General features: G+C 46.2%; 1 protein-coding gene across 6 annotated transcripts in view; it reads right to left on the minus strand.

Annotated features, from left to right (window-relative positions):
- Positions 1-26,510, minus strand: part of PLEKHA7 (pleckstrin homology domain containing A7) — a 1,012,616-nt gene that overhangs the window by 55,040 nt on the left and 931,066 nt on the right. For all 6 annotated transcript variants that reach the window (XM_069223724.1, XM_069223723.1, XM_069223725.1 and 3 more), the window contains one exon: positions 7,100-7,344. In XM_069223724.1, the coding sequence (XP_069079825.1) occupies positions 7,100-7,344 (245 nt within the window). The remainder of the gene's footprint in view (positions 1-7,099; positions 7,345-26,510) is intronic.

Raw genomic sequence — 26,510 nt, forward strand, 5'->3', positions numbered from 1 at the left:
CCAAGACAAAGCCCTCAACTGGATCTCATCCTTCCTCTCCGACAGAACCCAGAGAGTCCGACTCTCACCCTTCCGCTCCAAAGCCACCAACCTCATCTGCGGCGTCCCCCAAGGATCCTCTCTTAGCCCAACGTTGTTCAACGTATACATGGCCCCCCTCGCACGACTGGCCCGTCAACACAACCTCAGCATCATCTCCTACGCCGACGACACCCAGCTCGTCCTCTCCCTGACCAAAGATCCGCTCACCACCAAAACCAACCTCCACGACGGACTAAAATCCATCGCCGAGTGGATGAGCAACAGCCGCCTGAAGCTCAACTCCGACAAGACGGAAGTCCTCATCCTCGGACGCACCCCCTCGGCCTGGAACGACTCCTGGTGGCCCACCGCCCTCGGACCCCCACCCACCCCAGCCAGCCACGCACAAAACCTCGGCGTCATCCTCGACTCTGCCCTCACCATGTCCAAACAGATCAACGCCGTCTCCTCTTCTTGTTTCAACACCCTCTGCATGCTCCGCAGGATCTTCAAGTGGATTCCAACAGGAACCAGGAAGACGGTGACTCAAGCCCTCGTCAGTAGCAGACTTGACTACGGCAACGCACTCTACACAGGCATCCCAACGAAAGACATCAAACGACTCCAACGCATCCAGAACGCATCCGCCCGCCTGATCCTCGACATACCCCGCCGATGTCACATCTCACCCCACCTGAAGGACCTCCACTGGCTCCCTGTGGAAAAAAGGATCACCTTCAAACTCCTCATCCACGCACACAAGGCACTCCACAACACCGGACCCACCTACCTGAACACCAGACTCAACTTCTACGTCCCCACACGTCAACTCCGCTCGGCCAACCTCGCCCTCGCCATCGTCCCCCGAATCCAGCGCAAGACCTCTGGCGGCAGATCCTTCTCCTTCCTCGCCGCCAATACCTGGAACTCTCTCCCCATCTCACTACGCCAGACCCAGGACCTCCTCACCTTCAGGAGACTCCTCAAGACATGGCTCTTCGAACTCTAGCAGCACCCCCCCCAGCGCCTCGAAACCCTGTCGGGTACATAGCGCGCTTTATAAATTCTTGATTGATTGATTGATTGATTTGGTAGAGACTATGGGGGTCATTACAACCTCGGCGGTCTTTCAACAAGACCGCCGAGGGACCGCCGTGCGGAAGACCGCCAGTAGTGGCGGTTTGCCGCTTGGCGTATTATGACCGTTGACTGCCCTCTGTCGTTTTTCCGACGGAGAGCCGCCAACAGCCATACTTGCGGGTGGCGGGGAAGTGGAGGTTGCTCCACCTCCACCGCCACGCCAACAGAACACCGCCCAGCTAATCACGTCCTGTGATTCTGCGCGGCGGTGTTCTGTTGGCAGTGTGGTGTCGGCGGAGCTGCCCCCATGGCACCTGTCCCCTCCCGGTGGATCGACGGAACAGGTAAGTCGATTGTCCGTTAGGGGGGGGTGTGTGTGTTGTGTAGGTGCATGGGGGTGTGCGTCTGTGTATGTAGGGGGGTGTGTGAGTGCGTGTATGCTTGCCGGGTATTGCGTGTTTTGGGAATGAGTGCATGTATGTCTGTAGGTATGTCTGTATGGATGTGTGTGTGAATTTGTGAATGTGGTGTATGTGTCTGTGTGTGTGGATGTTGGCATGTATGTCGGGGTGTGTGCGTGTATGTGTGTTGGTGGTGCCTGCGTGCGTGTCGGGTGTGTATGTGTAAGGTAATGTCGGGGTCGGGGTGAGGAGGGGGGCCCTGCCACCTTTGGGGGGTGGCAGGGATGGTGGGGGGTGTAGGGGAGTGAGTCGGGGTGGGGGAGACCCCTATCAGTGCCAGGGAAGGAATTCCCTGGCACTGATAGTGCTTACCGCCATGGATTTCATGGCGGTTCCTACCGCTGGAAATCCACGGCGGTAAGCCGGGTCAAAATACCGGCGGCGGCATTGTGACGGCCGCAGGGCTGGAGACCCAGGTCTCCAGCTCAGCGGTCGTCTCCGCCCTGGCAGCCGGAACGGAGAAGCGGCGGATGACCATGGCGGTAACCGCCATGGTCATAATACTAAAAAAAAAGACCACCAGCCTGTTGGCGGTCTTACCGCCGCTTTAACACCGTCCGCCAGGGTTGTAATGATCCCTTATATCTAGTTGCAGATTCCTTACTTTAGAATTATCCAAGGCGTCAGACTGGATCCGGAAGATTGTTCATGAATGGTGCCCTTGCACGCCAGTAGGTGTCGTACTTTGTCTCTGCGTGTGTTGTCAGCACTAGAAGTGACATCTGCGGCACCTGTATAGGTTCCACCAAGGCGCACTGATGTCAGTTTCTTTTCATAATTTTCACACCAGAAGACCGGAGACAGGAAGAACACTGACCACTGCTGTAGAAAACTAGGGCCCTGAAAGTAATATAGCCCTGTCCCTAGAAATCCATTCGCAAAGTGGGGACGATGGGTGGGCTGGTAAGAAATCTGCAGCTATATATAGTCTCTACCAGATAAGGCGTTACCAAAGGTAAGTAAGTTGTTCATCCAGTAAAGACTTTTAGCTGCAGATTCCTTAACTTAGAATACATGCCCAAGTAATACCATCCCGGAGGTGGCTCTGAGGACCAATTTCAGATGAGGAAGGCCTGCATGACCGAACTGGCAAAATGCCCGTCATGCCGTACCTGACTGTCCAGGCACTAATGTTTGGTAAACATGTTCAGGGAGGCCCTGCTGCCTGGCAGATACCCAGGACTGCAACTCTGTGTGCTAACACAGTGGTTGCAGCTTTAGCTGTGGTGGAATGAGTGTGCATGCCCTCAGGGGGTTGCTTCTTGGCCAGTGCGTAGCAGATTTTAATGCAGAGCATGACACATCTGGAGTTGATCTTTGTCTGCTCAGCATGATCTGAATTGTCTGGCGGGGGTGTAGAAAGATAGGCGATGGTTGAGGTAGGCCGGTCTGATATTGTGCAGGGTCTTATAGGCCTGTGTCAGGAGCTTCAAGGTAATGTGTTTGTTGATGGGGAGCCAGTGCAGGTCTCTACAGAGAGTGGAGAAGTGGATACGGCAGGTGATGTCTAGGATGAATCTGGCTGCTGCGTTGATGTGGAGTCTGGATTCAGACGGAGTCCTCTGATCTACTAGTCTCCCAGATGGTCGCCCCATCCCAGGAGTGATGCATCTGTCGCAAGTGTCAGATCTGGGATTCGGGAAGGGAAAGAAATCTGTCGCTGACCCAATCGTGGTTTGTTAGCCACCAATGCATATATTCCACAGTTCCCTTTGAGATCTAGACATTGTCAGAGAGATACCCAATGCTATGCCCACTGGAAATTCAGGTCCCACTGCAGAGCCTGCATAAGCCAACGTGCATTTGTTACTAGCAGGATGCAGAAGAGCATAAGCCTCACAGGCTGCCTTACTGAAACCCAGGTGAAGGCTGAAACATTGATATCATAGCCTGAATATCCTGGAGGATGATGGCTTTGTGTATCCTCTGTTCAGCAAACATGGAGCTGTTTTACATAAAATGCTCTGGGTGCTAATGGGCCTGTGTACCCACATTCTGCACCCTAGAGGCACTTTTATATTATGGAAGAGAAGGAAGACACTTGTGCAGCACCTTTTGTAATGCAAATAGCCCTATCACACATGTATCAGCAGTGGAATCCTTAAGGGGCATTTCTTTATTTGCATATTAGCATGGGGGCATGGCCCTATGCAAATGAAGGAAACACTTTGTCTTTGCTCCCACACTGTATTATGGACACGGGCACTGAGACAGAGACCACAATGACTGTATGCCACAAACAGGTGGCGCACAGTAAGTGTATCCTGCAAGTGCAACGCCTGCAGGAGGGAGAATAGGGTCCATAAAACTCCCAGACATCAACCTGCAGGCGGGTTAAGTTAGTCAATGCACCTGCCTGTAGGAGGATCACTGTCTCCACTGTAAATCAGGCTGTGTGCCACCTGCACTGTCAAAGGCAGAGCAGCGGCATCCAAGAGCAGTTCTACCTTTCAATAGTGTGCTTTCCCAATGGACAGATGGGAATTAGCGCCTGCCCTTGGGGCAGCGCCTTTTGTAAAATAGGGTGCACTGTCCGTTGACCAAGAGACCTGCAACTTCCTTTGTGGAGAAGAGAAAGATGATCCTCGGTCAGCCTGTCTTCAGATGGTGGCAAGAGGGGAGGGGCAGTCATGAAGGGGAGGGAGTAGCCCCTTCCAGCTATCTGTGAAACTCACCTGTCCGATGTTATGGACTGCCAGTGGAGCAGGTGATGGTGAATCCAGTTGCCAACTGGACGCCCAAGATGGTTTAAGAGCAGATCAGGGGGGTTTGGAGGCTGCGGGGGGAGGGCTGGATTGCAAACCTCTGGATGCCTGATCCTCAAGGTCTTTGGATACCATGCCCTTGGCCACACAGAGGCTGTGGAGCATAGCATGCACTGCACAGTGGATGGGTGGATACTGGCATGGCTTGTAGACCTTGCCGTAGCCATGAAAGGGACAAAAAGCGGACATTGGGTGGCACAGGGCAGAAGATAAGCCCAAGGATCGGGCCTCTACCTGACTGTCTTTAAAACATTCTAGAGCCGAGCCCGCTTTGACTCCAAAAAGACAAGAACCATCAAAGTACATGTTCATTAAAAAAATCCTCCCAAAAAGCCAGTACTACAAATTTATGTGTGGTGCCTAAAGGCCACCGTTGATGAAACAACTCTGCCCAGTGAGTCATTCATGTTGAGTCCACAGGGAACTTTGCTGCATCTCTCCCATTTGCTACAGCTTGAGAGAGTATAGGCCGGGCCTCCTCTGGGTCTGTAGGGAGCACTTCACAACCAGATACCACAGAGCATAGGAGTAGTAGCCCAAAAGGCATGCCGTTTTCACAGACCACAATGCAAGGATGTGTCTACAGCCTCTTGGATTCTCTATCCAGTGAAACAGTAGGAAACACACCAAGGCTGACATGAGAGGTGGAAGCCTTGGACCACCAAACTCTCAAGGGTGGGGTGTTGTGTCAGGAAATTTGGTTTCCCTGGGGCAAGGTGGTGGCAACGGGTAACTGTCCTATTCATAGGAGCCCCTGTGTTGGGTTTGGACTGAGTAACCAAAAGGACATTTGTGACAGCCGCATTAAAAGAGAGACGTGGTTCATATGGGAAGAGGACCCAGCTGAAGCACCTCTGTCAAGGCACTGGTCCTGACCATCACTGAAGGCAACTGGAGGTTGAGGACCTCCACTGCCTTCCACAACATCATTGCAAAAGTTGTTCCCTTCTTCGTAACCATGTTAGGGGGAGAAACCATGCCAGCATTTGGGGAACTATCCACACCATTAGCTTCACCCAGTTTTTCACACCAGTCCACCTCTTGTTGATTAGACTGGATTTCCTCAGGGCCCATTGACCCCTCGCATTCCACCTCGAGTCCACGGCCATAGGAATAGAGCTCAGGATCCAGCCTGGGAGGCAATGCTCCTGATGGCGCCGGATACAGCGGTGAGTGATGCCCCAGCCGATCCGTATCAGAATCAGGGATCAAAATGAGCATGACGCCGGCAGAGCCGGAAGCCTCAGCATCAGGACCGGGGAAGGTTGAGGTAGCACTACTGGCACTGGTCTGGATCCAGTACTGGATCCCTGGGGGTCAACTTGTGGCAGGACCAGAGCTGGCGGCGTTGAGCCAACTGGGGCCCCTGCAGACCCCACTTGGCCCAAAGGCACATCGGAGAGGTCGGCTCGCCTAATATGAGACACATGGTGTCATAAAATTCTTTATGCTGGGCTCAGCCCAGGCGCAACCATGGAGCAAGGCCTAGAATGTGGACGCTCCCATGTCTCGCCAGCCAACGGATGCAGAGAAGTCAAAGCATGCTTTGACTTCTTTTTCTTCTTGTGCCTAGAATTACCTGTGTGTCCCAAAGATTTCAAATGGGATGATGACCTCAGACTCTTCAACCTATCCCGGGACCTTCCTCTCGACTGGGACCTCGTCCGGCTTGAAGTCGCAAGACGGGAGGCCATTAGCTTGAAGGAGCGCTCCCTCAAAGCCTTTGGATTCAACATGCAAGAGTTGTAGCAAAACTTTAGGTCGAAGTTGCGTTCAAAGCACCACGGACAAACAAGGTGAGGGTCCATAACTGACATCGGCCAGTGACAGGTGCCGCAGGGCTCAAAATCGGCCTGTTTTGATGACATTCTGCCATACCAGGAGGAAAACCTCAAAAAGGCCTCAACAAAACATTGAAAAAGCTTTGTCAAAAAGTGACTGAAGGGGCAGCTCTTCCCGAATCTGCAGTCGCTGGTGCAGAAATAAAAGAACTGATATCAGAGTGCCTGTGTGCTGCCTGTATAGGTGCCGCGGACATCACTCCGGCTCCGACAATGCTGACGACCCACGCGGAGCTGATCGACACCACTTACCGGTACGCAGGGGTACTGCTCATGAAAAATCTTTGGGATTCAGTCTGACGCCTGGGATAATTTTAAGGTAATAAATGCGCAGCTAGAAGTCTCTATCAGATTGATTCCTCGACTACTGCATTTTAGAACTACTGGTAGGACACTCTTAGTATGCAGTACACCTGCTTGCTGGTTCTTTCGAATCATTTGAGAATTGGCACATACCAGATTTTTGTGCAAGGTGAATGTGAATTTTGTTCTGCAATTGGCTGTCTTATACACTGTGTGTTTTTAATGGCTTGCAATTGGTACACCATACTTTATTTGTAACTTACTGTTTCTGAAAGCCACACACCCACTTTGAAATCAACACACATTTGTTTTCAGAAGAACACTACATTATTAAATGAGAATGATGAAAACACACCATGTTGATAGCATGCTAAACACAGCCTTCCTTCCCAAATCACTCAAACGGATACACAATTAAGGCGATTTAAACAACACATTTGATAAATACACTCTGCTGAATTTCTTCAACGATATTTACAATTACTTCTGGTTTAAGAGCAGCAAATTCGATCACCAACTTGTTGTTTGTTACTGAATAAGATGATGTTTTCAGCATTATTTGCATTTCCACTAACTTCTACTGCATAGTCATTCAAAATGACTACATAAATTATTTGAAAGCACTTACAACTTTTAGCTGCAGTTTGGTTGGTGAGTGGAGCTGAGGTTCAGTCTTCCTCAGCAGTTGAGGCTGAGACTGAGGTCTGAGCTGTGTGGACGGTTGCAGCTGCTGGAAGAGTCTGACTTCCGCCGCTGACTTGACAGGGCTGGGCGGGGGACTTCTTGAAGTAGTCGTGCGGCTGTCATTAGAGATTACTGAAAAGGATCCTGAAGGCACAGATTGGTGCGAAAATGAAGGCACGGTTTTTCTTTCTATGGTTGAAAGAAAAAAAACATCATCAAAAAACCACTGTACGATTAATACATTTGTATAGTGATGCATACATAGGCTGAACTGATTGAGACTAAATTAATTCAAACACTGGTTGCATTAATATGTAAATAAAAACATAGAAACATATTTCTGAAATTTAAAGTAGTTCCCCACACTTGCATCCAAAGGCCAGCGAAGAAGAATTTATATCACCACAACAGGTGGCAAAACATTACAGTCAGCAAAGTGTAGTCTGCTTTGTCCATATCCAACGCTCTAATCTATGATGAGTCTGCTATTAATTTACACTACATATTTGTGTAACCCGTCCTCTATCTGCCTTTCAGTTCCCTCACCTGGGCTTCCAAAGGTTCCATCACCCCTCCCCCCTCTTAATTTAATCTAGCTGAGGGCAAGATCCAGTTCGCTCTTATCACTGCATCATCGTGTCCAATGAGACATTGTCCGCCACATCTCGCTAGTTATTCTCAGCTAAATAGTCCCCAAAAAAGTTTTAGTCTGCTTTATCTATTGGTATGTGATCCTGTTGAAGAATCAATTGTTAATGAGATGGTGGCAAGGTATGATAATGCTGTATTACATCTTGGGAATCACTGAATCCGTAACAAAGAAGTGAAGCAGCCTAGTGAAAAGGCGATGAGCAGTTGAAAATAAAGTGAAATATAAGAGGCTGGGGGTTTGGTGGCGAGTTCAAGCATTTTTGGAGAAAAATGGCAAGTTTCAGCAGGAGTACGTATGGCCATTGTGAGGGTATCTATCTGTACAGTTTGCAATGTAATCCGAATCATCCTTCCTTTCAGAGTCTGTTATTTTCTCCCTGCAATGATGTCAGTCCCCTAACACTTCCCTAGTGTTCCCAAACTATAACATCGAAAAACTGCACGCATGCTAAGAAAACTAAGAAAAAAATAAATTTCTCCCACATTAATTATCAATTCATGCATTCCCCACCAATGGCCAGCATTTAAATTATACTTCTCAGTAAGAAATTGGAGTATGAAATGAGGGCGGTGAGGCCCCACCTCAAATATTAATCACAATCCTTGTCAGGATGAACCACAAAAGTCACTAAATAATACTCTGCTTATATCTCCTGTAGCTTGGCAGGAAGCAGTGAGGCTTAAATGAGGCAATGTGTAAAGTATTTATGCAGAACTCAAAAAGTAATAAAGTGAAAACACAACACAAGAAAATCCTGAAACCAAATTAGGAAAATGGAGAATATTACAATAAACCAAATGACACCAAAACAACAAAAGTCCAATAAGTGCAACCAGACATATGAATGCTTAAGAAAATAGTCCCAACGAGGAAAAAGTGCCAACCGCAGTCATTTGGTCATGCTAGATCAGGTCAAAGTCAAATGTTGAGGCTGACCACGATGGAGCGCAGTTTGGGTACAGGGACTAGGTTCATCCCAGTGGAATGTTTAACTCCTGACTTAGAAAAATTTCTAAAGGAAAAGTGGTTCTCAATGAGGTGTCGGTGTGGCAAGCTGCAGGCTGGATCCAAAGCAGGGCTCGATGACCCTGGGTTGCTGAACATCAGGGTCCTGGGGCAGCAATCAGTGAAGGCAGGAATCCTCTGGACAAGTGAAGTCTGCGCCCAAGAAAGACTCAACATCGATAGATTGCTGTTCTGTGTCAGTCCAGATGAAGCCCTCGAAGTTCGGATTTAGAAACTTTTCTAGAAGTCAGAGCCCCTTCAGTGGGGCAAACCAGCAAGTTGAATCCAACTGAATATTCAATGTCAACAGCTTCTGTTCCTGCCAGTTCTCTGGAAGAAAAGTTGGATAACAGTTTCCAAAATCCAGCTTTGCAGTTTGGTCAGGACCAAGATACTCTAACACAATCTAAGGTTCCGGGATCTTGGAGGCACCCCTATAGGGTTAGGACTCACTTCAAGGGCAGGGTCCAGGGCACGATCAGTTGGAACTGGTCAACTGGGCAGTTGCAGGAAAAGGCCCATGGTAGCTTGTTGTTTCCCAGTAGCACAAACAGGAGGTCAGCCAACTGAATCACTAATGAGGTCATGGGTTCAAGGCAAGCAGGTCCAGTTTTCCTTCGGGATGATTCAGATAGCAGGACAGTCCTTCTGATCTTCATACAAGTGTTCTGCAGAGAGGTATGTGGATTCCACTTTTATGTCCAGTGCCAGCCTGTGGTTGAGGGAAAAACCTGACCACTTCCTAACCAAAGAGGTAAAAGTTCCCAGGGGCGATTGTAGCCATGTTTGCAGTACTTTCTGGTTATTTTACTGTAAACTATCCCACAGTATCCCTCTCTACCAAAATTAAACATGGAAGAACCCTTCTCCCCCTGTTCAGGGCTCCCTGTGCCCAGCCAGAGATGTGACTATGATAATGGCCAAACTCTTTTTTCACTCCATCTCAATTCTGGGGCAGCTCCCCTCTTTCAGTGGGTTTGGAGCCAACCTGACTGGGAAGACAAAGGGAGGTAGGCCTGGATGTGAGCTACATCTGACATTGACAGCGTAGGCACATTTAGAAGCTCAGGCCATCGTGCTCACAGAAGAAAACACCTCTCCATACCCAAGCCTTTTGACAATTGTCTGGAAGCAATCCACATTTCACCACAGGGGAGACATTCGGCTGCCAGGTGACACTGGGCACTGACAGAAAGGCCCATTTGGCTTATGCAGAGAAATGACAACTTTCTAAAGGAAAATGTTACTTACCCAGTAGTCATCTGTTTGTGGCATGTTGTGCTGTAGATTTAGATGCTTTGCATACGTCCGCCATCTAGTGTTGGGCTCAGAGAGTTACAAGTTCATCGAGTGACTCTTCCTCTCAGTGACAGAGTGCATGCACATCAATTCCTTTGTTAGATTGTTTTTTTTGCAGGCGGGTGAGGTAAAGAGTGTATGTGTGTATATATATATATATATATATATTTATATATGTATATATATATATATATACGGAAAATGTCACTTACCCAGTGTACATCTGTTCGTGGCATGAGACGCTGCAGATTCACATGCCGTGCATATCCCGCCATCTAGTGTTGGGCTCGGAGTGTTACAAGTTGTTTTTCTTCGAAGAAGTCTTTTCGAGTCACGAGATCGAGGGACTCCTCCCATTTCGGCTCCATTGCGCATGGGCGTCGACTCCATCTTAGATTGTTTTCTCCGCAGAGGGTGAGGTAGGAGTTGTGTATATAGTAATAGTGCCCATGCAATGGAGTAAGTATGTATGTACATAGTGTGATTAAAAGTGATATATTTACAAATTTACAAATGTACAAGTTTATTCTTATCAACTTATAACTGCTACAGGCTCCCGGGGAGGTGGGAGGGAGCATGTGAATCTGCAACGTCTCATGCCACGAACAGATGTACACTGGGTAAGTGACATTTTCCGTTCGATGGCATGTGTAGCTGCAGATACACATGCTGTGCATAGACTAGTAAGCAGTTATCTCCCCATAAGTGGTGGTTTAGCCTGTAGGAGTTGAAGTTGTTTGAAATAATGTTCCTAGTACTGCTTGTCCTACTGTGGCTTGTTGTTAACACATCCACACAGTAATGTTTAGTGAATGTATGAGGCGTAGACCATGTGGCTGCCTTACAGATTTCTGTCATTGGTATATTCCCTAGAAAGGCCATGGTGGCGCCTTTCTTTCTAATGGAGTGTGGCTTTGGTGTAATAGGCAGTTTTCTTTTTGCTTTAACATAACAGGTTTGAATACACTTAACTATCCATCTAGCAATGCCTTGTTTGGATATAGGATTTCCTGCATGAGGTTTTTGGAAAGCTACAAACAATTGTTTTGTTTTGCGAAATTGTTTGCTTCTATCAATGTAATACATTAGTGCTCTTTTTATGTCTAGTGTATGTAATGCTCTTTCAGCTACAGAGTCTGGTTCTGGAAAAAACACTGGGAGTTCCACTGTTTGATTTAAGTGGAATGGTGATATAACTTTTGGCAAAAAGTTTGGATTTGTGCGTAAAACCACTTTATGCTTCTGTATTTGTATAAAGGGTTCCTGTATGGTAAAAGCTTGTATTTCACTTACTCTTCTGAGAGATGTGATAGCTATTAGGAAGGCTACTTTCCAGGTTAAGTATTGCATTTCACACGAGTGCATGGGTTCGAATGGCGGACCCATGAGTCGTGTTAATACAATATTGAGGTTCCACGAAGGAACTGGCGGTGTTCTTGGTGGAATGATCCTTTTTAGCCCCTCCATAAATGCTTTTATGACTGGGATTCTAAATAGTGAAGTTGAATGTGTAATTTGCAGATAGGCAGAAATTGCTGTGAGATGTATTTTAATGGATGAAAAAGCTAACTTAGACTTTTGTAAGTGTAGTAAGTAGCTTACAATGTTTTTCGCGGACGCGTCTAATGGTTGAATTTGATTATTATGACAGTAATAAACAAATCGTTTCCATTTATTTGCGTAGCAGTGTCTTGTAGTAGGTTTTCTACCCTGTTTGATGACCTCCATACATTCTTGTGAAAGGTCTAGATGTCCGAATTCTAAGACTTCAGGAGCCAGATTGCTAGATTGAGCGATGCTGGATTAGGGTGTCTGATCTGTTGTTTGTGTTGAGTTAACAGGTCTGGTTTGTTTGGTAGTTTGATATGAGGCATTACTGACAGGTCTAGTAGTGTTGTGTACCAAGGCTGTTGTGCCCAAGTTGGTGCTATTAGTATTAGCTTGAGTTTGTTTTGACACAATTTGTTTACTAAATACGGAAAGAGTGGGAGAGGGGGAAAAGCATAAGCAAATATCCCTGACCAACTCAACCATAACGCATTGCCCTTCGAGTGAGGGTGTGGGTACCTGGATGCAAAGTTTTGGTATTTTCTGTTTTCTTTTGTTGCAAATAGGTCTATTTACGGTGTTCCCCAGTTTTGGAAGTAGGTCTGTAGTATCTGGGGATGAATTTCCCATTCGTGGGTTTGTTGGTGATCTCGACTGAGATTGTCTGCCAACTGGTTTTGAATTCCTGGGATGTATTGCGCTATTAGGCGAATGTGATTGTGAATCGCCCAATGCCAAATCTTCTGTGCTAAGAGACACAGTTGTGATGAGTGTGTCCCTCCCTGTTTGTTTAAGTAATACATTGTTGTTATGTTGTCTGTTTTGACAAGAATGTGTTTGTGAGCTATTAGTGGTTGAAATGCTTTCAACGCTAGAAACACTGCTAGTAGTTCTAGCTGATTTATATGAAGTTGTTTCTGCTGAGTGTCCCATTGTCCCAGGATGCTGTGTTGGTTGAGGTGTGCTTCCCACCCTACCATGGAAGTATCTGTTGTGATTACGTATTGAGGCACTGGGTCTTGGAAAGGCCGCCCTTGATTTAAATTTACAGGATTCCACCATTGAAGCGAGGTGTGTATTTGGCGGTCTATCAACACTAGATCTTGAAGTTGACCCTGTGCTTGTGTCCATTGTGTTGCTAGGCACTGTTGTAAGGGACGCATGTGTAATCTCACGTTTGGGACAATGGCTATGCATGAGGACATCATGCCTAGTAGTTTCATCACTAATTTTACCTGATACTTTTGGTTTGGGTGCATGCTTTCTATTACGTTTTGGAATGCTTGTACCCTTTGTGGACTTGGAGTAGCAATCACTTTTTTGTGTTGATTGTTGCTCCTAAGTATTGTTGTATTTGACACGGCTGTAAGTGTGATTTTTGGTAGTTTAGTGAGAACCCTAGTTTGTGAAGGGTTTCTATGACGTATTTTGTGTGTTGAAGACACTGTTTCTGAGTGCTGGTTTTGATTAACCAATCGTCTAGATACGGGAATACGTGTATGTGCTGTCTTCTGATATGTGCAGCTACTGCTGCAAGGCATTTTGTAAATACCCTTGGTGCTGTTGTTATCCCGAATGGTAACACTTTGAATTGGTAATGTACCCCTTGGATTACAAACCTTAAGTATTTCCTGTGGGAAGGATGTATAGGTATATGGAAGTAAGCATCCTTGAGGTCTAATGTTGACATGTAGTCTTGTTGTTTGTGCAATGGGATTACGTCTTGAAGTGTTACCATGTGAAAGTGATCTGATTTGATGTAAAGATTTAGGCCCTCATTCCTACTTTGGTGGGCGGCGCTCGCCGCCCGCCAAGTGGGAACCGCCAGAAGACCGTACCGCAGTCAAAAGACCGTGGCGGTCATTCTGACTTTCCCGCTGGGCTGGCGGGCGACCGCCAAAAGGCCGCCCGCCCGCCCAGCGGGAAAGCACCAGCAACGAGGAAGCCGGCTCCGAATGGAGCCGGCGGAGTTGCTGGTGTGCGACGGGTGCAGTTGCACCCGTCGCAATTTTTAGTGTCTGCCAAGCAGACACTGAAAATCAATGTGGGGCCCTGTTAGGGGGCCCCTGCAGTGCCCATGCCAGTGGCATGGGCACTGCAGGGGCCCCCAGGTGCCCCACGACACCCGTTCCCGCCAGCCTGGTTCTGGCGGTGAAAACCGCCAGAACCAGGCTGGCAGGAAGGGGGTCAGAATCCCCATGGTGGCGCTGCTTGCAGCACCGCCGTGGAGGATTCACAGGGGCAGCGGGAAACCGGCGGGAAACCACCGGCTTCCCTTTTCTGACCGCGGCTTTACCGCCGCAGTCAGAATAGCCCCAGAAGCACCGCCAGCCTGTTGGCGGTGCTTCCTCCGTCCCCTACCCTGGCGGTCTCGGACCGCCAGGGTAGGAATGACCCCCTTAGTGTTCTGAGATCTAAGATGGATCTCAGAGTTATGTCCTTTTTGGGTATTAGAAAATACAGGGAATAAACACCTGTTCCTTTCTGATGGTTGGGTACTAGTTCTATTGCGTCTTTTTGTAACAACGCTTGGACTTCTAGTTGTAATAGATCCAAGTGTTGTTTGGACATGTTGTGTGTTCTTGGAGGCACATTTGGTGGTAATTGTAGGAATTCTATGCAATAACCATGTTGGATAATGGCTAGTACCCACAAGTCTGTTGTTATTTCCTCCCAGTTTTGGTGAAAATCTGTGAGTCTTCCCACCCACCGGTGTTATGTGTTGGGGATTCATGACACTTAAGTCACTGATACTGGCCCTGGTATGTGGGTCTGGTTTGTGAGGTTGAGGGTTCTGTGCTGTGTGCCCGAAACCCCCCTCTAAATTGTGTCTTCCTAAATGTGCCTCTGCTCTGTGGGGAGTAGAGCACGCCCATGGTCTTGGCCGTATCAGTGTCCTTTTTTAGCTTCTCTTTAGCTGTGTCCACCTCCGGCCCAAACAACTGCTGTCCATTAAAAGGCATATTAAGCACAGCCTGTTGGATCTCAGGCTTAAACCCGGAGGTGCGTAGCCATGCGTGTCTCCGAATAGTGACCACTGTATTCACAGTTCTTGCGGCTGTGTCCGCTGCATCCATTGCCGATCGTATCTGGTTGTTCGAGATACTTTGGCCCTCTTCCACCACTTGTTGTGCACGCTTTTGGAACTCCTTGGGCAGATGTTCTATAAAGTGCTGCATTTCATCTCAATGAGCTCTGTCATATCTTGACAATAAAGCCTGGGAATTCGCAATGCGCCATTGATTGGCAGCCTGTGCTGCAACTCTTTTCCCCGCCGCATCAAACTTTCGACTTTCTTTGTCGGGTGGTGGTGCATCTCCAGAGGTGTGTGAATTTGCCCTTTTACGTGCTGCGCCTACTACTACTGAGTCAGGTGTCAGTTGTTGTGTGATGTACACAGGGTCTGTAGGGGGAGGCTTGTACTTTTTCTCCACCCTAGGTGTGATGGCTCTGCCTTTGACGGGTTCTTGAAATACTTGTTGCATGTGTTTCAAAATCCCTGGTAACATTGGGAGACTTTGGTACTGACTGTGTGTCGACGACAAAGTGTTAAATAAAAAGTCATCCTCAATGGGTTCTGCGTGTAGTGCCACATTGTGAAAAGCCACTGCCCTGGACACCACTTGTGTGTAGGCAGTACTTTCTTCAGGTGGTGATGGTCTTGCTGGGTAGCAGTCTGGACTATTATCTGATACTGGCGCATCATATAGATCCCATGCATCTGGGTCATCCTGGCTGATCCCTGTGTGCGTTGGTGATTGCATCATAGGGGGGGTTGCAATTGGTGACAGTTGAGGTGAGTGGTGTGGTGATGGTTGTGCGAAGAGTGAGGTGGAGTTACTGCTTTTGCAACTTTTGCTTGTGGTTGTTTTTCTTTGTCTTGGAAAGCAAGTTTCATTTTCATTGTTATAGGGGGGAGAGTTCTTATTTTTCCTGTTTCCTTTTGAATATGGAGCCTTCTTTGTGTATAATCAGGCTCTGCTGCTTCTAGCTCTTGTCCAAATTTATGGCCTTGTAGTTGTTCTGAAAGGCCTTGTTCTTCGGAGTAGGAGCTTGTTTTCGGCTCCGAAGCTGGGTGTTTCGGTATCAAAACTTTTTCTACAGTCTTTTTCGGCTCCGAAGCCACTTTTTTCGGTTTCGGTGTGCTGATCTCTCGGTGCCGACTTATCTCGGAGCTGATATCTCTGTGTCGAGTCTGGTCGGAGCCAGGTTCTCGGCGTCGAGTATGCTCTGTGCCGGGATCTCGACCGGAGTCGGATGACTTCGACACGTGTGTGCCCTTTTTCGGTGCCGATGGATGGTCACCGATTTTACGGGTTAGGCCATGGCCTGCCGGCGGTGGCATCCCCTGGGCCTTCATGATTTTGGCATGAGTTTTGGCCGGGGCTGGTTTACTCACAGTTTTCAGCATCTGCTCCGTTTCGGGCTCGTCCGAATTCCGAATCAGCGATGGAGAAAGTCTCCTCTTCCTCGACGTCGTGGTGTCCTGACGGCACCGATGCCATTTGAAGCCTTCGTGCTCTCCGGTCCCGTAGCGTTTTCTTCTACCGAAACGCCCGACAGGCCTCGCAGGTATCCTCTTTGTGTTCGGGGGACAAACACAAATTACAGACCATATGTTGATCCGTGTAAGGATAATTGTTATGGCATTCGGGGCAGAAGCGGAATGGGGTCCGTTCCATTAGCCTTGAAGACGCACGCGGTCGGGCCGACCAGGCCCCACTGGGGGATAGAAGCCCCGAATGGCTACCGGAGCTCTTCTTGATTCGGTGTCGATCTGCGTTAACTAACCCGATACCGAACGCATACAATACCGTCTAATTTTTCAGAGATTTAACTAACTTTCCAAACCGAAACACGGAGCGAAGAGGAACACGTCCGAACCCGATGGCGGAAAGAAAACAATCTAAGATGGAGTCGACGCCCATGTGCAATGGAGCCGAAATGGGAGGAGTCCATCGGTCTCGTGACTCGAAAAGACTTCTTCGAAGAAAAACAACTTGTAACACTCCGAGCGGGATGTGCACAGCATGTGAATCTGCAGCTACACATGCCATTGAACATATATATATATATAGTGAAAAAAGAGTCGCCCATGCAATGTATATGGAAAATGTCACTTACCCAGTGTACATCTGTTCGTGGCATTAGTCGCTGCAGATTCACATGCTGTGCACATCCCGCCTTCTGGTGTTGGGCTCGGAGTGTTACAAGTTGTTTTTCTTCGAAGAAGTCTTTTCGAGTCACAAGACCGAGGGACTCCTCCCATTTCGACTCCATTTCGCATGGGCGTCAACTCCATCTTAGATTGTTTTACCCGCAGAGGGTGAGGTAGGAGTTGTGTATGCTAGTAATAGTGCCCATGCAATGGAGTGAATACGTATGTACATAATGAAGTTTAAAGTAATATATTTACAAATTTACAAATGTTCAAGATCAACTTCTAAACGGCTACAGGCTCCTGGGGAGGCGGGTGGGCGCATGCGAATCTGCAGCGACTAATGCCACGAACAGATGTACACTGGGTAAGTGACATTTTCCGTTCGATGGCATGTGTAGCTGCAGATACACATGCTGTGCATAGATTAGTAAGCAGTTATCTCCCCAAAAGCGGTGGTTCAGCCTGTAGGAGTTGAAGTTGTTTGAAATAATGTTCGTAGTACAGCTTGACCTACTGTGGCCTGTTGTGCAGTTAACACATCTACACAGTAGTGTTTGGTAAATGTATGAGGCGTAGACCATGTTGCTACCTTACATATTTTGTTCATTGGAATATTTCCTAGAAAGGCCATGGTAGCACCTTTCTTTCTGGTTGAGTGTGCCTTTGGTGTAATAGGCAGCTCTCTCTTTGCTTTAAGATAGCAGGTTTGAATACACTTAACTATCCATCTAGCAATGCCTTGTTTAGGAATTGGATTCCCTGTATGAGGTTTTTGGAAAGCAATAAATAGTTGTTTTGTTTTTCGAATTAGTTTTGTTCTGTCAATGTAGTACATTAGCGCTCTTTTGATGTCTAATGTATGCAGTGCTCTTTCAGCTACAGAATCTGGCTGTGGGAAGAGCACTGGTAATTCTACCGTTTGATTCAAGTGGAACGGTGAGATCACTTTTGGTAAAAATTTTGGATTTGTCCGTATAACTACTTTATGCTTGTGTATTTGAATAAATGGTTCTTGTATGGTAAATGCTTGAATTTCACTAACTCTTCTTAGAGATGTGATGGCAATCAAAAATGCAACTTTCCATGTTAAGTATTGCATTTCACAAGAGTGCATGGGCTCAAAAGGTGGACCCATGAGTCGTGTTAAGACAATGTTGAGGTTCCATGAAGGAACTGGTGGTGTTCTTGGTGGTATAATTCTCTTTAGGCCTTCCATAAATGCTTTTATGACTGGTATCCTAAATAATGAAGTTGAGTGCGTAATTTGCAGGTAAGCTGAAATTGCGGTAAGATGTATCTTTATTGAAGAGAAAGCTAGCTTTGACTTTTGCAATTGTAGTAAGTATCCTACTATATCTTTGGCAGATGCGTGTAAGGGTTGAATTTGATTATTATGGCAGTAATAAACAAATCTTTTCCACTTATTTGCATAGCAGTGTCTAGTGGTAGGTTTCCTAGCTTGTCTTATGACCTCCATACATTCTTGTGTGAGGTCTAAGTGTCCGAATTCTAGGATTTCAGGAGCCAAATTGCTAGATTCAGCGATGCTGGATTTGGATGTCTGATCTGTTGTTTGTGTTGTGTTAACAGATCTGGTCTGTTTGGTAGTTTGACATGAGGTACTACTGAGAGGTCTAGTAGTGTTGTGTACCAAGGTTGTCTTGCCCATGTCGGTGCTATTAGTATGAGTTTGAGTTTGTTTTGACTCAATTTGTTCACTAGATATGGAAGGAGTGGGAGAGGGGGAAAAGCGTAAGCAAATATCCCTGACCAGCTCATCCATAACGCATTGCCCTGAGACTGATCTTGTGGGTACCTGGATGCGAAGTTTTGGCATTTTGAGTTTTCCTTTGTCGCAAATAGATCTATTTGTGGTGTTCCCCAAATTTGGAAGTAAGTGTTTAGTATTTGGGGGTGAATCTCCCATTCGTGGATCTGTTGGTGATCCCGAGAGAGATTGTCTGCTAAGTCCCATTGTCCTTGGATGCTGTGTTGATTGAGGTGTGCTCCCCACCCTATCATAGAAGCATCTGTTGTTATTACGTATTGTGGCACTGGGTCTTGGAAAGGCCGCCCTTGGTTTAAATTTATACTGTTCCACCATTGAAGCGAGATGTATGTTTGGCGGTCTATCAACACCAGATCTAGAAGCTGACCCTGTGCTTGTGACCATTGTGATGCTAGGCACTGTTGTAAGGGCCGCATGTGCAACCTTGTGTTTGGGACATTGGCTATGCATGAAGCCATCATGCCTAGTAGTTTCATCACCAGTTTGACTTGTATCTTTTGTTTTGGATACATGGTCTGTATTACATTGTGAAATGTGTGAACTCTTTGTGGACTTGGAGTGGCAATCCCTTTTGCTGTGTTGATTGTCGCTCCTAAGTATTGCAGTGTTTGACGAGGCAGAAGGTGTGACTTTGTGTAGTTGATTGAGAAACCTAGTTTGTGGAGGATTTCTATGACATATCTTGTGTGTTGTGAACACCGTCTTAGCGTGTTGGTTTTGATTAACCAATCGTCTAGGTACGGGAACACATGTATTTGCTGCCTTCTGATATGTGCAGTTACTACTGCCAGGCATTTTGTAAAAACTCTTGGTGCAGTTGTTATTCCGAATGGCAACACTTTGAATTGGTAATGTATCCCTTGGAATACAAACCTTAGGTACTTTCTGTGTGAAGGATGTATTGGTATATGGAAATATGCATCCTTTAGGTTTAGTGTTGTCATGTAGTCTTGTTGTTTGAGCAGTGGGATTACGTCTTGTAATGTAACCATGTGAAAGTGATCTGATTTGATGTAGGTATTTAATATTCTGAGATCTAGTATGGGTCTCAGACTCTTGTCTTTTTTGGGTATCAGAAAGTACAGGGAGTAAACTCCTGTGTTTATTTGTTGTTTTGGTACCAATTCTATTGCTTTTTTCTGTAGCAATGCCTGAACTTCTAGTCCTAGAAGATCTATATGTTGTTTTGACATATTGTGTGTTTTCGGTGGGACGTTTGGAGGGAATTTGAGAAATTCTATGCAATAACCATGCTGGATAATTGCTAAGACCCAAGTGTCTGTTGTTATTTCCTCCCAATGTTTGTAAAACTTGGTTAGTCTCCCCCCCACAGGTGTTATGTGTTGGAGATTTGTGACCTTGAAGTCACTGCTTGTTTGGAGGAGTTTTGGGACTTTGGAACTTTCCTCTATTCCTTTGAAATTGTCCCCCTCTATATTGTCCCCGAAAACCTCCCCGCTGACACTGGCTCTGGTAAGTGGGCTTTGTTTGTGAGGTTGTGGCTTCTGTGGTTTGCCCTCAAAACCCTCCTCGAAATTGTGTCTTTTCGAAATGTGCCTCTGCTCAGTGGGGAGTAGAGTGCGCCCATGGCTTTGGCCGTGTCAGTGTCTTTCTTAAGTTTTTCGATCGCAGTGTCCAACTCCGGCCCAAACAACTGCTGTCCGTTGAATGGCATATTCAGCACAGCTTGCTGTATCTCTGGTTTAAATCCTGATGTACGCAGCCATGCATGTATCCTTATTGTTACTGCTGTGTTGACAGTTCTAGCAGCTGTGTCTGCAGCATCCATTGCTGATCGTATCTGATTATTGGAAATACTCTGTCCTTCTTCTACTACTTGCTGCGCTCTTTTTTGGAACTCCTTGGATAAATGTTCAATAAAGTGTTGCATCTCATCCCAATGGGCCCTATCATATCTGGCTAACAAAGCTTGCGAATTTGCAATACGCCACTGGTTTGCTGCCTGTGCCGCCACCCTTTTGCCTGCAGCATCGAATTTTCGACTTTCTTTATCTGGAGGTGGTACATCTCCTGAAGTATGAGAGTTGGCTCTTTTGCGCGCTGCTCCCACTACAACAGAGTCTGGTGTTAGCTGTTGTGTAATGTACACTGGGTCTGTTGGTGGCGGTTTATATTACTTATCTACTCTTGGAGTAATGGCTCTCCCTTTAACAGGCTCCTCAAACACTTGTTTGGAGTGTTTTAGCATTCCAGGTAGAATAGGAAGACTCTGATATTGGCTATGTGTGGACGACAGTGTATTAAAAAGAAAGTCGTCTTCAATGGGCTCTGAATGAAGGCTGACATTATGAAATGCCGCTGCTCTTGACACCACCTGTGCGTAGCCTGTACTATCCTCTGGTGGCGATGGTCTAGCTGGATAGCATTCCGGACTATTATCTGACACTGGTGCGTCATAAAGGTCCCATGCGTCAGGGTCATCCTGACTCATTCCTGTATGAGTTGGGGATTGCATCATTGGTGGAGTGGCTACCGGTGATGGTTGCGGAGAGTGATGTGGGGATGGTGGCGGTGTTACTTGTTTAGCCACCTTTGCGTGTGGCTGTTTGTCCTTGTCTTGGAAGGCAAGCTTGCGTTTCATTTTGACTGGAGGAAGAGTGCTGATCTTCCCTGTATCTTTTTGAATAAAGAGCCGTCTTTGTCTGTGATCTGGCTCTATTGTCTCTAATTCCTGTCCAAATCTATGTGTCTTCATTTGTGTGGACAGTCCTTGTTCCTCAGTGTAGGATCTTGTTTTCGGTTCCGAGGCCGGCTGTTTCGGTACCGAAACCTTTTCGGCTGCTTTTTTCGGCTCTGACGAAACCTTCTTTACTTTCGGTGTCGTGCTCTCTCGGTGCCGACCTGTTTCGGTGCCGCTGTCTCGGTGCCGAATCTTCTCTGAGCCACTATCTCGGGCTCGAGATTGCTGTATGCCGGTATCTCGACCGGAGTCGGATGACTTCGACACCAGCTCGCCCTTTTTCGGTGCCGATGAACGGTCACCTATTTTTTGGGTTAAGCCATGGCCTGTTGGCGGTGGCGTCCCCTGGGCTTTAGCGGTCTTCTTGTGAGTTCTTTGTTTCGACGTCTTACTCACGGTTTTCAGCGTTTCCTCAGGATCGATCTCCTCGGAGTCCGAATCCTGGGTGGAGAAAGTTTCTTCCTCCTCCTCAAAGCGCCCTTGTCCTGTCGGCGCCGACGCCATTTGAAGTCTTCTTGCTCTTCGGTCCCTGAGTGTCTTCCTGGACCGAAACGCTCGACAGGCCTCACAAGTATCCTCCTTGTGTTCTGGTGACAAACACAAGTTACAGACCAGATGTTGATCTGTATATGGATACTTGTTATGGCATTTTGGACAGAAGCGGAATGGGGTCCGTTCCATCAGCCTTGAAGAGACACGTGGCCGGGCCGACCAGGCCCCGACGGGGATCGAAAAAACCCCGAAGGGCCACCGGAGCTCTTCTTAATTCGGTGTCGATCTGTTGTAACTAACCCGATACCGAACGCAAACAATACCGACGATTTTTCCGAGATTCTAACTAACTTTCCGACCCGAAACACGGAGCGAAAAGGAACACGTCCGAACACGATGGCGGAAAAAAAACAATCTAAGATGGAGTCGACGCCCATGCGCAATGGAGTCGAAATGGGAGGAGTCCCTCGGTCTCGTGACTCGAAAAGACTTCTTCGAAGAAAAACAACTTGTAACACTCCGAGCCCAACACCAGATGGCGGGATGTGCACAGCATGTGTATCTGCAGCTACACATTCCATTGAACATACATTTACAATATCTTGTACTACAACTACAGGCTTCCGGGGAGGAGGGAGGGCGCATGTGATTCTACAGCACTACATGCCAAAAACAGATGTCTACTGGGTAAGTAACATTTTCTGTTTGATGTCATGTGTGGTTGTAGATACACATGCTTTGTATAGACTGTAAAGCAGTCCCATACAAATAAGAGGTGGCTAGCCTGTAGGAGTTGAGTAACTTGAAAAAGTATACTTGACCAACATTTGCCTGTTGGTGAGCTAAAACATCTAGACAATAGTGTTTAGTAAATGTGTGTGGGGTAGACCAAGTAGCAGCTCTGCAAATATCTGCTATTGGAATGTTTCCTAGAAAGGCCATAGAAGCACCTTTTTTCCTGGTAGAATGTGCTTTAGGAGTTGTTGGAAACTTGTCTTTTAGCTTTGAGATAAGAAGTTTGAATACACTTGACAATCCATGTAGCTAATCCAATCTTTGAAATCGGATTACCTCTGTGAGGCATTGAAAAAGCTACAAAAAGTTGTTTTGATTGTGTAACTCTTGTTGTCCTATCAATGAAACGCATAAGAGTTTTTTAACATCTAGTGTATGCAGAGCTCTTTCACCGACTGAGTCTGGCTGTGGGAAAACACATAACAACTGATTGATTAATGTGTAATTGCAAAACTATTTTAGGTAGAAATTTAGGGTTTGTCCAAAGAACTACTTAATCTTTAAGTACTTGGAAAAAAGGTTCCTCTAAAGTGAACACTTGTATTTCACTGACATGTCTTAGCTACCAAAAAGGCAACTTTCCATGAAAGACATTGCAAAGAACAGGATTGCATGAGTTCAAATGGTGGACTCATAAATCTAGCAGCGACAATGTTAAGGTTCCATAGTGGAGCTGGAGGAATCCTGGGTGGAATAGCTCTCTTAAGTCCTTCCATCAATGCCTTAATAACAGGAATTCTGAACAAAGAAATATGTTGTCTGTTGTGGAGGTAAGCAACTATAGCTGCTAAATGAAGCCTAATAGTAGAGTATGCTAAATTTCCTTTTGTAAATATAGGAAGTAACTAACAATGTCTTGTACTGACAGCTTTGAGTGGATCACTGTTATTAGGTTGAGAGTATTGTCCAAAACATTTCCATTTTGCAGCAGAACACTGTCTAGTTGTAGGTCTGCGTGCCTCTTTAAGAATGTCCATACATTAAGAAGGAAGTTGTAAATATCCAAATTATATGACTTCAGGAGCCATTTCGCAAGATTGAGTGTTTTGGGGTCTGGATGTCTGATTTGACCTCTCTTTTGAGTCAAAGATCTGTTCTGTTGGGACGTTTGTGATGGGGAACCACAGGCAGATCCATTAGTGTTGTATACCGAGGTTGGCATGCCCATTTGGGACCTACATGGATCATTGTGAGTGGTTTGTTTCAATTTGCGTACCAGAAATGGAATGGGTGGGAGAGGTGGAAAAGATTAAGCAAATATCCCTGACCAATTCATCCATACAGCATTGCCCTGGGACTAAGGGTGTGGGTATCTGGATACAAAGTTTGGGCATTTTGAGTTTTCTATGGTGACTAAGAGATCTATTTCTGGTGTTACCCAGATGCAAAGGTTTTGGTGAAGTACTTGTGAGTGAATTTCCAATTAGTGGACTAGTTGATGCATCCTGCTTGATAGGTCTGCTAACTGACTGTCCAGTCCTGTGAGATATTCTGCCATTTATTGAATGTGACTGTGAATCAACCACTTCCAAATTTTCTGAGCTAGAAAGGACATTGAGATGAGTGTGCCCTCCCTGTTTTTGTAGATAATACATAGTTGTCATGTTGTTTGTATGGACTAATACTACTTTGTGAGACATTTGTGTCAGAAATGCTTTGAGCGCTAGGAATACTGCTTGCTAGCAACTTTAAATAGTTGATGTGATAAGTCTGTTGAATGGGATCCCATTTACCTTGTATCGTAAGTTTGTTGAGGTGAACTCCCCAACCCATCTGTGATGCATCTGTTGTGAGAGTGATCTGAGGCACAGGGTCCTGAAAGGGTCAACTTTTTGAACGGTCGGTGGTATTCCACCTTTGCAGAGAGTGGTGAGTCTGGCGGTCCAACAACACCAGATCCTGAAGATGACCCTGTGACTGAGACCACTGACAAGACAGGCACTGCCGTAGAGGACACAAGTGTAGTCTTGCACGGGGAACAATGGCAATGCACAAGGCCATCATCCCCAATAATTGCATCATTAGTTTTACTGTGTAAGTATGATTCTCCTGTAATTGACCCAGGAGGTTTTGAAAAGCCTGAATCCTTACTGGGTTTGGATATGACAATGCTGAATGAGTATTCAGAATTGCTCCCAGATAAGGCTGTATCTTTGAAGCTTGAAGATGGGATTTGAGATAGTTTATTGTAAATCCCAAAGTGTGTAGAAGATTTACCGTGTACTGAGTATGCTGCTAGCATTTAGCCAATCGTCCAAGTATGGGAAAACGTAGATGTGTTGTCTTCTGAGAAATACAGCTACTACTACATCTAAGCATGTTCTGAATACCCTTGGGGCAACTGTTACCCCGAATGGTAGTACTTTGAATTGATAATGTTTCCCAGCAATGACAAATTGTAAATATTTGCAGTGTGCCGGATGTATGGGAATGTGGAAATAAGCATCTTTGAGATCTAATGGCGTCATGTTGCTGTAATGGAAGGATAACATCTTGCAGAGTGACCATATGGAAATGCTCTGAAAGTATGTATAAGTTGAGAGGCCTGAGATCAAGAATTGGCCTTAAGGAACCGTCTTTCTTTGGTATGGGGAAGTATAGTGAATATACTCCTAACCCCTGTTGGGATAGGGGAACTTGTTCTATAGCTCCTTTGAGAAGAAGGGACTGTACCTCCTCTTTAAGAGAATGAGATGGTAGTGAGAGAGCTTGTGAGAAAGAAGAGGAATATTTGGTGGAGTGGAAATGAATTCTAGACAATAACCATGTTGAATAATTGATAGGACCTATTGGTCTGTGGTGATATTGGACCACTGGGGATAAAAACGTGTCAATCTTCCTCCCACTGGAGATGTATGTGCTCTGGGAATTTGTAAAAAGTCACTGTTTTGTATTAGAGGGAGATCCTCTAGAGGGGGATGCTTTACTTATCCCTATATTATTTGCACCTCTATAGGATCCTCTAAAGGAACCTGTGTTGCAAAAATGTATGCCTTGCTTTTTTTGTGAGATGAAAGGTTTGGTGGCTGATGTTTAAAAAGCACCCCTAAATTGTGACCGATGAAAAGTACCCCTGATAGGTGTAGTTAACAAGAACCCCATGGTTTTAGAGCTGTTTTAGGGTCCCTCTTCAATTTGAAAATATCTATCTATGGGCCAAATAAATACTCCTTGTCAAAAGGCCTGTTCAAGACTGCCGGTTGTATTTCAGGCATTTAATCCTGAACACCTCAACCAGGCATGTCTTCTTTTGAGAACACTAGTGTTCACACCACGTGCTGCTGTGTCAGCCGCATCAATTGCACATCTGATTGAGTTATTGGAGATGGCCTGTTCTTCTGCAACTATCTCCTGTCCTCTTTTTTTGGTGTTCCAGTGGAAGTTATTGTAATAACACTTTCATTTCGTCCTTACGAGGAGTGCTTGAGAATTTGCAATTCTCCAATGATTTGCAGTTTGAGCAGCCACTCTTTTGCCAGCTGCATCCAGTTCGTTTGCTCTCCTTATCTGCAGGAGGAGCACCCCCTGTGGACTGACATGTTAGCACACTTTCATGCCGCACTTACCACTACAGAGTGTGGTGGTAGTTGTGTTTTTATACAAGTCGGATCTTAGGATGCAGCTTTATATTTCTTGTCTACCCCTGGTGTAATGATTCTTGCCCTAACAGGTTCTTTGAATTTGTCAGTGTTATGTCTGAGCATGCCTGGTAGCATGTGCAGAAACTGAGACACTTTATGTGTGTAAGTTAGAGTTTCGAAGAGGAAATCCTCTCCAATTAGGTCTGTATGAATCTGCACATTATGATATGCTGCTAACCTTGCAATAACTTGATTATTTGCAGTTGTATCCTCAGGGGGAGAAGGCCTTGCTGGATAAAGGTCAGGGTCATTAGGAAGAATGGGTTCTGGAT

This window comes from Pleurodeles waltl, chromosome 3_1 (genome assembly GCF_031143425.1).
Source record: "Pleurodeles waltl isolate 20211129_DDA chromosome 3_1, aPleWal1.hap1.20221129, whole genome shotgun sequence".
In the NCBI taxonomy this organism is placed as follows: domain Eukaryota; kingdom Metazoa; phylum Chordata; class Amphibia; order Caudata; family Salamandridae; genus Pleurodeles; species Pleurodeles waltl.